This window comes from Amia ocellicauda, chromosome 4, assembly GCF_036373705.1.
Source record: "Amia ocellicauda isolate fAmiCal2 chromosome 4, fAmiCal2.hap1, whole genome shotgun sequence".
NCBI classification, from domain to species: domain Eukaryota; kingdom Metazoa; phylum Chordata; class Actinopteri; order Amiiformes; family Amiidae; genus Amia; species Amia ocellicauda.
Genome location: NC_089853.1, coordinates 37803602 through 37817818, shown reverse-complemented (window position 1 = coordinate 37817818; position 14217 = coordinate 37803602). Strand labels below are relative to the sequence as shown.

Below are 14217 nucleotides of genomic sequence, written 5' to 3'. Positions count from 1 at the left end.
ACATGTAGGGATGTTATTTCTTATGTAGGTGTTGAGTTTCTATATACATATATTGTGGTTTACTTTAGTAAGCTATTTAATCAAAATAACATATGCTACACAAACAACATTATACAGAAACAATCATATATGATATGTACAGTTCAAAATCAGAAGAGAAGAAGGAAATGATAGACAACATCCGAGAGCAATAAGTAACTTTGATTTACAACAGCTGCTCACTCAGAAAGTTATTTGTATATTTTGACACTACAGTGCTCATAGTCCTTCTGACAAAGCTAATGGATGATTTATGTATAACTTTACATTTTACTTAAATGTTATTAAATTCAGTGCATATTTGGATGCCCTATTATTATGGATGTACCTACCCTCAGATTAAAGACAAATGTCTACACTTAAAGCACATCTTGATTGTTTCCTTTCAAATCCACTGTGGTGGTGTACAGAGCCAAAATGATGATAATTGTGTTACTGTCTAAATATTTATGGACCTAACTGTATGTTTGTATAGATAAAAATATGAAGTTAATAAGTGATGGATTTCATTATGTATAGAATACCATTAAAACATATTAACGGTACTAACTAGTTCAAATAAGTATTCCATTAGCAGTCCCAACAAAAATAGACTGATCTACAAAATTAGAAGTCATCTGAGAAAGTGGCTCTTTAGCTGGTCTCACCTTTACAGTAACCTTTCTACACAACAGGTATGTTTTCATGTATTTTCTAAACTTCTCATCTCTGATCCCATAGATCAGGGGACTTAAAAACCTTGGTAGGATATGTGTTATGAGGAAAGAGAGAAACAGTATGTGTGCATAGTACTGGGGGATGAATGAGAGCAGGTTTATCTCCACCATAGGGGAGACGTAGGACAGCATGCAGAGCAGCAGCTGGGCTCCGTGCAGCAGGATTGTGTTTCGAGCCTTTCTGGCTGAAGCTGCATCTGTAGTGGCAGCCTTCGCTGCAAACAGGACTCGTAAATACGTGTAGATCAGAGTCAGCCACATGCAAACCATGTACACAGCATGAGTGGCCTCAGTTTTGACTTTCTGATAAGGAGAATTGAAAACATTATAGCTGTAACAGAAAATGTTTGAGGAGAAGAAACTCAGGGGTCTGGTCACCAACACGATGACCAAGTCAGACAGCCCTGGGACGGCCCCCACACACCAGATGAGGGCGATGAGGGTGTAGGTGCGGCGCACTGTGCAGATCTGGGAGTGCCGCAGCGGGTCGCAGATGGCGATGTAGCGCTCCACGGCCATGCCCGCCAGGTTCAGGGGGGTGTTGATTGAGGTGAAAATGGCAATGAGAACAAGCACAGTGCAGATGGAAACGTTCATGACCGGGAAGATGTAGGTCAGGACGTGCAAACTGATGGCAGCAGAGAGCTGTATCATGTCGTTGATCACCATGTGGATGTACAGGATGTAGCGTGGGTTGTGGTAGAACACCTGGTTGCTGAAGAAGCAGAAGACCAGCGCTCCATTGATGCAGTTGATGACGATGCCCAGGAGGACCACAGTGAAGTTCTTCACAAAGGCGATGTGGAAGACTTCCTGGGTCCGGACCTGAGCTGCAGATGCGTTCATCGCTGGTTCTCTGAGGATGAATCACGATGTATGAATGGAAAGTGCAGGACTGGAAATACACCTGAAATCCTCAGTCAGTCCTTTAACACCAACTATTGTTAGACCCTCCACAAGGAAGAGCAGTGAGCGAACTGTCCAAAAAGTACCATAATCCCACCTCACCCTTATCACTGTATCACTGTGATGCGCTGCACTCCAAGAATCTACTGTGCACTTCGATCTTTCTTGCACTGACAGTCTGTGTGCAGAGTTCAGTGCCATGCCTTGCCTTCCTGCATTGTGCCAGTGTGTGGGGCAGGGTTATAAACCTTATAAAGGCACCTGACACAAGGCACTGGATGGGTGAGGATGCTCTACAGGGAGCCCCAGTCTCAGTCTGAACTCTCATAGGATTCCCTCAATTAAGAGTAAGGCTGTGGATCTCATTAAACACAGAGGACGAGGGATGAAAACAGCACCAGCCACAGTGGAGTGCATGCAGTGAGAATTGGGGGAAAGCCTTTCACGGTGCGGGAAAATGGAGTTTAACTCTTTCTACTTGTTTTAGTTTCCAGTTCACCAGCTCTTAAAACTGGGAGTAGCGAAGCACCCTGTAAAATACATTGAAGTCTTATTTACCAGTCATGTACTTGTGCCCACAGAATAATATGTTGTATGTATATACCGTGGTACAGTCTTTGCAGTACTCTTTGCTTTCTTAGTCACACCCAGTTCCAAACCATGTATGTCTTTGACCTTTTGGCCTATAGATCTCTCTTGGCGTATATATATATTTACCTATAACCACACAGTGTATTGTGTTAGCGTACTGGATACCACCCACTAGCTGTGATTGACAGAAGGGGTTTTGTCAGATTGAAAGAGAAAAAGATATATAGATCCATGCTTCGAAATGCAAAAGCACTAAGGAATGTAAATAGCAAAGCGGTAAAGGAGAATAAATAAATGTTGAAATCAATAAATTAATAAATAAAAAATGTTGAAATCAATATATGAATCAATAATGTCAATTTATTTATTTATTTATTAATTTATTAGAACATTTATTTATTTATTAATTTATTTATTCCAACATTTATTTATTTATTCATGTATTTATTGATTTTCTCTGTGTATTTATTTAAATTTTTGGCATGGATTATCCTCCATACCAGACAGTTGCATAGTGTAAAATTAGGGAGGTGATTTTCTGCAGAACGAGGCCCTCTAGAGGGCACTGTACTGGTACTGTAGGTCTCATAGGGGAATCGAGCTTTGGACAGGTGTAGACTGACATACCTTCCTTGTGTGACCAGTCCACACACTTCACTACTATATATACAGACAGGAGACAAATTATAGGATAAACCAACATAAAGTGTCTCAGTAAGGTGTTGGGCACCACGAGCCGCCAGAACAGCTTCAATGCTCTTGGCACAGATTCTACGAGTCTCTGGACTCTACTGGAGGGATGAACACCATTCTTCCAAAAGATATTCCCTCATGTGGTCCAAATACTCTAATTGGTGTTCAAGTGGGTTGAGACCTGGTGACTGCGAAGGCCATAGCATATGATTCACATCATTTTCATACTCATCAAACCATTCAGTGAGCCCTCATGCCCTGTGGAGGAGGGCACTGGCATCCTGGGAGAGACCACTCCCATCAGGATAGAAATGTTTCTCCATAGGATAAAGGTGATCACTCAGAATAACTTTGTAATGATTTGCAGTGATCCTTTCCTCTAAGGAGACAAGTGGACCCAAACCATGCCAGGAAAATGCCCCCACAGCATAACAGAGCCTCCAGACCCCCTCACTCTAGGGGTGAAGCAGTCAGGCCTGTACCGTTCTCTTGGTGTCCCACACGTGCACTCGCACACTTGTCCAGAACATCAGCCAGTTGAGCGTCTTTGTGACTGAAGCTCCTGCCATTTGTGCCCCAATAATGACCCCTCTTTCAAAGTCACTTAGATCCTTTCCTTTTGCCATCTTGATCCAAAATCAGGGTCATCTGGGCCTGCTCAGCATTTTTATACATGCCACAGAGCATGATAGGATGTTAATTGCTGAATTGTATCATGTAGTACACCTGTTTGGAGACATCTGCATTTATTATGTTCTTCCACAAATTTATTCAGGTTTTTCCTTTAATTTGTAACCTGTCTGTATATTAAAACATATCATGGACACATCCTATAGGCCAGGGGTAGTCAATTATTTTGTGTCAGGGTCCAAATTTCTTGGTCAAGGTCTAGTCAAGGTCCAGACATCAGAGGTGGGGGGGGGGAAATCACACCTACAAATGACACTTTCCAACACACACACACACACAATTCTGTGAATTAGTAATATTGCTTGTGTTACATTACATTGTGGTCCATTAATTTGACAAAGTTTTGAAGTCGAAAAACATAGCTCAAAATCTCCATAAAATCAGGCAGTTTTGGACTCAAACATATCTTTGCTTCAGAACCACACCAGCGAAAAATCCCATATCAACCGAGATTATACATGCAAACTAGATGCTGTTTGTGGTGCTTGTCAATCACAGATCTATTTCGGTGAGTCTCTGTAATTGAAACTGGTGAGGATGCACAATTCTCGATTTGTGCACCTACTAGAAATATGCGTCTGCATTGGAAATCATCTGTTTCTGCCGCTGATGTAGGAGTTTCTAGGTGAATACAAGCTGATGCACCGTGCACCCCATGGGTCGTGTGTATGCACTTTTATATTTTGGAGGTGAGGTTGAAATATGTCCACACACCAAGCGATCTGCAGATTAGCTGTTCATTTATAGAATCAGGAAAACAAACTGAATTTCTTTTTTATTTTTGGACAAGAACAAACTGATGCTCTTGCCCCAATCCGGAATGTGTACAGAGATGCGCGAACCGGGAATTTGAGAGCAATCAACTAACTGACTAATGGTAACACGAGATCTATATAGGACATGCCCCCCCTTATTCCTCTCTATTGCAGCAGTTCTTTCCACTACCAGTGCGAGCGAGCGAGCAATAAATAAAGAGCACGAGGTGTGGGAGGTGGCAGCCGCCAGTATAGAAGGGATTGACAGATTACCCCCTCACAAACTGGCATGCCTACAGGTGTGGCTCTGTCTGGTCACCCCCCTTTTACCTTCCACCGGAGGACTGGGCTGAGTTCTGGGTCCTCCGGTGGAAGGAAAAAGGGGGGTGACCAGACAGAGCTACACCTACTCCATACCCCCGAGGGGTTAAAGCCCTCTGCACCACCTGGGATGCTTTGGAGCTCCAAGAGGGAGTGCTTTACAAGGGGTGACGAGTCCCTAAGAGTGGAGAGGTAAAGTCGCAACTGATTGTGCCACAGTCACTTAGGGGGAAAGTCCTGCGAACAGTGCACGGCCAACCTGGCACGGGACACTTTGGCAAAGCCAAGACTCTGCGGCGGCTGCAGGAACACATTTACCGGGCCAGTGCACTGCCGGACCTGCGATGTCTGCCATGCACAAAAAGGCCCACATACTCAGTCCCACTCTAATCCATCAACACCAGGTTCAGGCCCCAATGGAGCGGGTGGGGGATGATGTCCTGGGCCCCTTTCTCCACTCAGAGTCTGGAAATTGCTACATCCTCATCGCAATGAACTGTTTTACTAAGTGGCCCGAGGCATATGCCATCCCAGACCAGAGCACCACCACCATCGCAGACGCACTGCTGGAAGTAAAATACTGTTTATTAGAGTGTGTATTTTAGATTTACAAATAAAAACATACAAAATTGTAATACTTATGATTAAAACATTTTTTTAATAATTTCTAAAAGTTTCATTTATAAATTAATTCTATTTCAAAACCAAAACAAATCAAACCAGTCTAATGCATTCTTATAACTTTTCCAAACGGTTAATGCATCAGACAAATTAAAAAAACAAAAACAATAAAGAACAAGTGCCTTTGAAACCATTTAACATCAGGGACAATATAAACGTTTAGTCCCTTTTCTTATATAATTAAAAACAAATACGTTAATAATTCAATCCTGCAGAGGAGGGCCTCAAAGTCCTGATGGAGATGTTCTTCCTATACTTCCTATTGCGCTTTTCCACCGACATGGTGCCAGTGCTGGTGCCGGAGCTAGTGCTCGGCCTGGGAACCAGCTGAACTTTTTGCGAACCGGCCTGCTTTTCCACCGGTTTGGGAACCGAATGCTAACGCCTCACCACACTATAGATGTCCTCGCAGGGTCTCTGCAGCACCGTGTACACACTGTTCCTCTCTATGGTGGCAGCTCTGTGTTGGGCTGGGCAGACGTCTGTCTGCCAGCTGAAGAGGAAGCCTAGCAGGAGTCAAGCTGGGCAGGGCGACAGCACGCTGCGTCACTGACACATATAGACACACAGCAGGGTGGTTATCCCTGCACTGCCCATAGGGGTTTTCCCCAGACTCATGGCTCAGATGAGTTTCTCAGTGGCTGAGGGGTCGTGGAATCTGTGCTGTCAGCAGTCGGCATTGGCAATAATATTTTAGACATTTAACGTTTCAGACCATTTTCTGATATTTATTGAAGGATTTGTGGAAATGAAACAGTTATATATAAGATAAGATCTGATAGTACTTTATTAATCCCCAAAAAGGAAATTAGATTGCACCATCCCAATACGTACATCCCAATAAGTACTACATTAAAACACAGACTATATTAAAAAGCCTCATAGCATGTGGTAAAAAGGATCTGTGAACCCGTTCTGTTCTAGACCTAGGTAAAATAAATCTGTGCGGCATCACACTACAGTGCTCCAGGCAGATATATTATTATTATAATGATGATGGTGTTTTATTATTATTATTGTGTTTAATATTATCATCTCTGGACCGAGAGCCCACAGATCATGCGGTTTTATGTGTGTGTGTGTTTTAGAAAGGTTTCCCCTGGATTCCCTGCTGTCATGGAGCCCCATGCTGCCACACAGTTTCTCATGCCCTGGTCTTGTGGGGCTCCTGCTGTCTGGGGAGAGCTGGCTCTGTCTCAGGCGCTGTCAGAGGAAGTGGGCTCAGCTTCAGGCCGGGGTTCAGCCGCTGCCTGACGATGTGTGCTTGTGGTGTTGGAGTGATATTGACAGCCGGCACGTTTCATTACATTTTAGCACAGTGATAGCAATGAAGAGAACGGTGCAGGAAATAAAACCTGTAAAGAGTGTGTGTTCACAGAGAACTCTTTTAGGATTGTGTTTTTAACCCTCGTATGTACTGTGCTCTGTGGTTGGGGAGATCAAGGTTAGAATACAGGCTGGGTGTGCCCTACAGCTGGACAGGGCTCCAAACACAGGAACATGTACCACAGCTACCGTAACTCATTCGAAATCTATCTGTCAATAATGAGGGTGTGGAAATAGTGTGATGGAAATTCAGTACAGGATGACTGTGTTCATAATGGGAAAACTGTGTAAGCTTATTTTATAATGAACAACATGGACGAACAATTATCTGACAAAGAAATTCTGGAAAACCTTTGTACCATTGTCTTGTACAGATTAAAAAGTACATTTTAGAAAGACATTGCGAAACAGACAAACATAAAGAGTTCTTAATGCTTTAGAATTGTTGGAGGGTGAAAAATGTATTCTGTTTGACTTAATTTGCAAAGATATTAAAAAGTTCTTATTGCTAAATTTACATTTATAGGTGCTTAATTTTGCCAATATAATAAGAAGACTAAGTAAGTAATAATAACACTATGCAACACAATTTTTGTTCTTGGGTACTAAGTGTTATTTCCTAATTGCTTATGCCTCAAAAGTATAGAAAATGGCTATTATTCCCCACAAACGTTGCTTCTTTTATGACCAGGACAGTGATATTTTTGTCTTCTTGTTCAGATAAAGTCAGAAAAAACAACATATGAATCCAAATTAAAATGTATTTCCAGTATAATCGTAAATAATACAGTGTAAGCGTAAATCTTGAAACACTACTCACTTCTAAATCTTGTGTAGTCATTTGTGTATTACTTTAGTATAAATACATGTTAATTTGGATTCATATGTTGTTTTTTCTGACTTTATGTGAATGAAAAGACACAAATTCGCCCGTTTTCTCATTGGAAATAGGTAGATTTCAAAATACCACTGTCTTGATCACAAAAGCAAAGTTTGTGGGGATAGCCATTTTCTATATTTTTGAGGCCTAAGCAATTAGGAAATAACACTTACTACCCAGGAACAAAAAAAGAAAGAAAATGTTACACAGTGTAATTTGCTTATTTCAGTATATTCATAGAAGCTGAACAGTATGCCTTAGTAGTAAAGTAGTAAAGTAGTAAAATTATAGCCTTTTCAAACTGACAAACAAAATGACAAGCACCCTTCATATTTGTTTTCATAAGAGTATACGTTTTTGTTGCATATATTTAATTTTGTACTGGTAAAAGTAGAGATGAGTGATTTAAAGCAGATTGTGTTTTTTTGTTTAATTTTAATATAATAAGCTTTTATCGTAACCTGGGGAGGAGGAGTAATACAATATGGGGAGGACTGAATAACTCAATCACCTGACCTGAATCCAATTGAGCAGTATTTCACTTGCTGAAGGCAAAAATGAAGGCAAAACGTTTCAAGAACAAGCAGGAACTAAAGACAGCTGCAATGCAGGCCTGGCAGAGCATCACCAGGGAAGAAACCCAACATCTGGTGATGTCTATGGGATCCAGACTTCAGGCAGTCAATGACTGCAAAGGATTTGCAACAAAGTATTGAAACTCACAACTGAATTCATGATTATGTTATTTTGTCCAAATACTTTTGAGCCCCTATAATTGGGGGACCACATATTAAAATGGGTGTAATTCCTACACCTTTCACCCAATTTGGATGTACCTACCCTCAAGTTAAAGACGAAAGTCTACACTTAAAGCATATATTGATTGTTTCCTTTCAAATCTGTTGTGGTGGTGTACAGAGCCAAAAGGATGACAAATGTGTCACTATCCAAGTATTTATGGACCTAACTGTATGTTTGTATAGATAAAAACATGAAGTAAGTTAATAAATGATGGATTTCATTATGTATAGAATATGACATTAATGGTACTAACTAGTTTAAATAAGTATTCCATCAGTGGTCCCAACAAAAATGGTCTGATCTACAAAAGTCATCTGAGACTGACAAATGGCTCTTTAGCTGGTCTCACCTTTACAGTAACCTTTCTACACAACAGGTATGTTTTCATGTATTTTCTAAACTTCTCATCTCTGACCCCATAGATCAGGGGACTTAAAAACCTTGGTAGGATATCTGTTATGAGGAAAGAGAGAAACAGTATTTGCCCACGGTACTGGGGGAATACTGAGAGCAAGGCAATGTCCACCATAGGGGAGATGTAGGACAGCATGCAGAGCAGCAGCTGGGCTCCGTGCAGCAGGATTGTGTTTTGAGCCTTTCTGGCTGAAGCTGCATCTGTAGTGGCAGCCTTCGCTGCAAACAGGACTCGTAAATACGTGTAGATCAGAGTCAGCCACACGCAGACCATGTACACAGCCTGAGTGGCCCCAGTTTTTACTTCGTGATAGGGAGAATTGAAAATATAATTATTGTTACAAAACATATTTGAGGAGAATAAACTCAGGGGTCTGGTCACCAACACGATGACCAGGTCAGACAGCCCGGGGACGGCCCCCACACACCAGATGAGGGCGATGAGGGTGTAGGTGCGGCGCACTGTGCAGATCTGGGAGTGCCGCAGCGGGTCGCAGATGGCGATGTAGCGCTCCACGGCCATGCCCGCCAGGTTCAGGGGGGTGTTGATTGAGGTGAAAATGGCAATGAGAACAAGCACAGTGCAGACGGAAACGTTCATGACCGGGAAGATGTAGGTCAGGACGTGCAAACTGATGGCAACAGAGAGCTGTATCATGTCGTTGATCACCATGTGGATGTACAGGATGTAGCGTGGGTTGTGGTAGAACACCTGGTTGCTGAAGAAGCAGAAGACCAGCGCTCCATTGATGCAGTTGATGACGATGCCCAGGAGGACCACAGTGAAGTTCTTCACAAAGGCGATGTGGAAGACTTCCTGGGTCCGGACCTGAGCTGCAGATGCGTTCATCGCTGGTTCTCTGAGGATGAATCACGATGTATGAATGGAAAGTGCAGGACTGGAAATATGCCTGAAATCCTCAGTCAGTCCCGTAACACCAACTACTGTTAAACCCTGCACAAGGAAGAGCAGTGAGCGAACTGTCCAAAAAGTACCATAATCCCACCCCACCCTTATCACCGTATCACTGTGATGCGCTGCACGACAAGAATCTACTGTGCACTTCGATTTTTCTTGCACTGACAGTCTGTGTGCAGAGTTCAGTGCCATGCCTTGCCTTCCTGCATTGTGTCAGTGTGTGGGGCAGGGTTATAAACCTTATAAAGGCACCTGACACAAGGCACTGGATGGGTGAGGATGCTCTACAGGGAGCCCCAGTCTCAGTCTGAACTCTCATAGGATTCCCTCAATTAAGAGAAAGGCTGGGGATCTCATTAAACACAGAGGATGAGGGATGAAAACAGCACCAGCCACAGTGGAGTGCATGTAGTGAGAATCGGGGGGGAGCCTTTCATGGTGCGGGAAAATGGAGTTTAATTCTTTCTACTTGTTTTAGTTTCCAGTTCACCAGCTCTTAAAACTGGGAGTAGCGAAGCACCCTGTAAAATACATTGAAGTCTTATTTACCAGTCATGTACTTGTGCCCACAGAATAATATGTTGTATGTATATACCGTGGTACAGTCTTTGCAGTACTCTTTGCTTTCTTAGTCACACCCAGTTCCAAACCATGTATGTCTTTGACCTTTTGGCCTATAGATCTCTCTTGGCGTATATATATATTTACCTATAACCACACAGTGTATTGTGTTAGCGTACTGGATACCACCCACTAGCTGTGATTGACAGAAGGGGTTTTGTCAGATTGAAAGAGAAAAAGATATATAGATCCATGCTTCGAAATGCAAAAGCACTAAGGAATGTAAATAGCAAAGCGGTAAAGGAGAATAAATAAATGTTGAAATCAATAAATTAATAAATAAAAAATGTTGAAATCAATATATGAATCAATAATGTCAATTTATTTATTTATTTATTAATTTATTAGAACATTTATTTATTTATTAATTTATTTATTCCAACATTTATTTATTTATTCATGTATTTATTGATTTTCTCTGTGTATTTATTTAAATTTTTGGCATGGATTATCCTCCATACCAGACAGTTGCATAGTGTAAAATTAGGGAGGTGATTTTCTGCAGAACGAGGCCCTCTAGAGGGCACTGTACTGGTACTGTAGGTCTCATAGGGGAATCGAGCTTTGGACAGGTGTAGACTGACATACCTTCCTTGTGTGACCAGTCCACACACTTCACTACTATATATACAGACAGGAGACAAATTATAGGATAAACCAACATAAAGTGTCTCAGTAAGGTGTTGGGCACCACGAGCCGCCAGAACAGCTTCAATGCTCTTGGCACAGATTCTACGAGTCTCTGGACTCTACTGGAGGGATGAACACCATTCTTCCAAAAGATATTCCCTCATGTGGTCCAAATACTCTAATTGGTGTTCAAGTGGGTTGAGACCTGGTGACTGCGAAGGCCATAGCATATGATTCACATCATTTTCATACTCATCAAACCATTCAGTGAGCCCTCATGCCCTGTGGAGGAGGGCACTGGCATCCTGGGAGAGACCACTCCCATCAGGATAGAAATGTTTCTCCATAGGATAAAGGTGATCACTCAGAATAACTTTGTAATGATTTGCAGTGATCCTTTCCTCTAAGGAGACAAGTGGACCCAAACCATGCCAGGAAAATGCCCCCACAGCATAACAGAGCCTCCAGACCCCCTCACTCTAGGGGTGAAGCAGTCAGGCCTGTACCGTTCTCTTGGTGTCCCACACGTGCACTCGCACACTTGTCCAGAACATCAGCCAGTTGAGCGTCTTTGTGACTGAAGCTCCTGCCATTTGTGCCCCAATAATGACCCCTCTTTCAAAGTCACTTAGATCCTTTCCTTTTGCCATCTTGATCCAAAATCAGGGTCATCTGGGCCTGCTCAGCATTTTTATACATGCCACAGAGCATGATAGGATGTTAATTGCTGAATTGTATCATGTAGTACACCTGTTTGGAGACATCTGCATTTATTATGTTCTTCCACAAATTTATTCAGGTTTTTCCTTTAATTTGTAACCTGTCTGTATATTAAAACATATCATGGACACATCCTATAGGCCAGGGGTAGTCAATTATTTTGTGTCAGGGTCCAAATTTCTTGGTCAAGGTCTAGTCAAGGTCCAGACATCAGAGGTGGGGGGGGGGAAATCACACCTACAAATGACACTTTCCAACACACACACACACACAATTCTGTGAATTAGTAATATTGCTTGTGTTACATTACATTGTGGTCCATTAATTTGACAAAGTTTTGAAGTCGAAAAACATAGCTCAAAATCTCCATAAAATCAGGCAGTTTTGGACTCAAACATATCTTTGCTTCAGAACCACACCAGCGAAAAATCCCATATCAACCGAGATTATACATGCAAACTAGATGCTGTTTGTGGTGCTTGTCAATCACAGATCTATTTCGGTGAGTCTCTGTAATTGAAACTGGTGAGGATGCACAATTCTCGATTTGTGCACCTACTAGAAATATGCGTCTGCATTGGAAATCATCTGTTTCTGCCGCTGATGTAGGAGTTTCTAGGTGAATACAAGCTGATGCACCGTGCACCCCATGGGTCGTGTGTATGCACTTTTATATTTTGGAGGTGAGGTTGAAATATGTCCACACACCAAGCGATCTGCAGATTAGCTGTTCATTTATAGAATCAGGAAAACAAACCGAATTTCTTTTTTATTTTTGGACAAGAACAAACTGATGCTCTTGCCCCAATCCAGAATGTGTACAGAGATGCGCGAACCGGGAATTTGAGAGCAATCAACTAACTGACTAATGGTAACACGAGATCTATATAGGACATGCCCCCCCTTATTCCTCTCTATTGCAGCAGTTCTTTCCACTACCAGTGCGAGCGAGCGAGCAATAAATAAAGAGCACGATTTACGTTCACTCTGTGTCAGTGCCTTCTTGTGCTTACTCACAAAGCTATCAGGTTACATTGGTGTCAGAGTGGGATGATGCCTGCAATGGTGCATTTTCCCAACTCCGCAACACCCTGTCCAAAGCTCCTGTCCTGGCATACCCCGATCCCGGGTCACCTTTCATCCTGGACACTGATGCCAGCAACACTGGGGTAGGGGCGGTCCTTTCCCAAAATGGACCCGTGGGGGAGCCTACTAAAGTAGGGCTCTCGGCCATGCCGAAATAAATTATTGCGTCACGTGGCGTGAGCTTTTGGCCGTAATCCAATCTGTATGTCACTTTTGTCCCTATCTGTATGGCACCTGGTTCCGGACTGATCATGCCTCGCTCACCTGGCTCATCAACTTCCACGAGCCAGAGGGGCACCTGGCCCGCTGGCTGGAAGTGCTCCAAGGCTACAACTTTGCTTTTGAATACGGGGCAGGCAGGAAACATGCTGTCACTGCTCCCGGGCCAAGGAGAAGACAGAGGCGTGGGAGGTGGCAGCCGCCAGTATAGAAGGGATTGACAGATTACCCCCTCACAAACTGGCATGCCTACAGGTGTGGCTCTGTCTGGTCACCCCCCTTTTACCTTCCACCGGAGGACTGGGCTGAGTTCTGGGTCCTCCGGTGGAAGGAAAAAGGGGGGTGACCAGACAGAGCTACACCTACTCCATACCCCCGAGGGGTTAAAGCCCTCTGCACCACCTGGGATGCTTTGGAGCTCCAAGAGGGAGTGCTTTACAAGGGGTGACGAGTCCCTAAGAGTGGAGAGGTAAAGTCGCAACCGATTGTGCCACAGTCACTTAGGGGGAAAGTCCTGCGAACAGTGCACGGCCAACCTGGCCAAGCCAAGACTCTGCGGCGGCTCCAGGGGGTGGGGGATGATGTCCTGGGCCCCTTTCCCCACTCAGAGTCTGGTAATTGCTGGAAGTAAAATACTGTTTATTAGAGTGTGTATTTTAGATTTACAAATAAAAACATACAAAATTGTAATACTTATGATTAAAACATTTTTTTAATAATTTCTAAAAGTTTCATTTATAAATTAATTCTATTTCAAAACCAAAACAAATCAAACCAGTCTAATGCATTCTTATAACTTTTCCAAATGGTTAATGCATCAGACAAATGACAAAAACAAAAACAATAAAGAACAAGTGCCTTTAAAACCATTTAACATCAGGGACAATATAAATGTTTAGTCCCTTTTCTTATATAATTAAAAACAAATACTTTAATAATTCAATCCTGCAGAGGAGGGCCTCAAAGTCCTGATGGAGATGTTCTTCCTATACTTCCCATAGCGCTTTTCCACCGACATGGTGCCAGTGCTGGTGCCGGAGCTGGTGCTCGGCCTGGGAACCAGCTGAACTTTTTGCGAACCGGCCTGCTTTTCCACCGGTTTGGGAACCGAATGCTAATGTCACTGGATGTGGGCGTTCCCAAGCACGGAGTAGAAGTCGAGAAACACACGCAATAATAATCAGCACCGAGGCGGACTGCGTCCTTAAT

The 14217-nt window shown here is 42.9% G+C and overlaps 2 protein-coding genes across 2 annotated transcripts; both read right to left on the bottom strand.

Moving 5' to 3' along the window:
• Positions 1-593: 593 nt before the first annotated feature.
• Positions 594-1601, bottom strand: LOC136748818 (odorant receptor 131-2-like). Its single transcript, XM_066702865.1, has one exon. It carries the CDS (start codon positions 1599-1601, stop codon positions 594-596), a length of 1008 nt encoding a protein of 335 aa, XP_066558962.1.
• Positions 1602-8709: 7108 nt separating this feature from the next.
• On the bottom strand, positions 8710-9663 carry LOC136748817 (odorant receptor 131-2-like). The gene has a single exon (XM_066702864.1). The coding sequence runs from the start codon at positions 9661-9663 to the stop codon at positions 8710-8712; it is 954 nt and encodes a 317-aa protein (XP_066558961.1).
• Between the last annotated feature and the right edge of the window lie 4554 nt (positions 9664-14217).

Bases quoted from the DNA above. Each gene is read 5' to 3' on its own strand.
- LOC136748818 (XM_066702865.1), bottom strand. From the start codon at position 1,601: ATGAACGCATCTGCAGCTCAGGTCCGGACCCAGGAAGTCTTCCACATC.
- LOC136748817 (XM_066702864.1), bottom strand. From the start codon at position 9,663: ATGAACGCATCTGCAGCTCAGGTCCGGACCCAGGAAGTCTTCCACATC.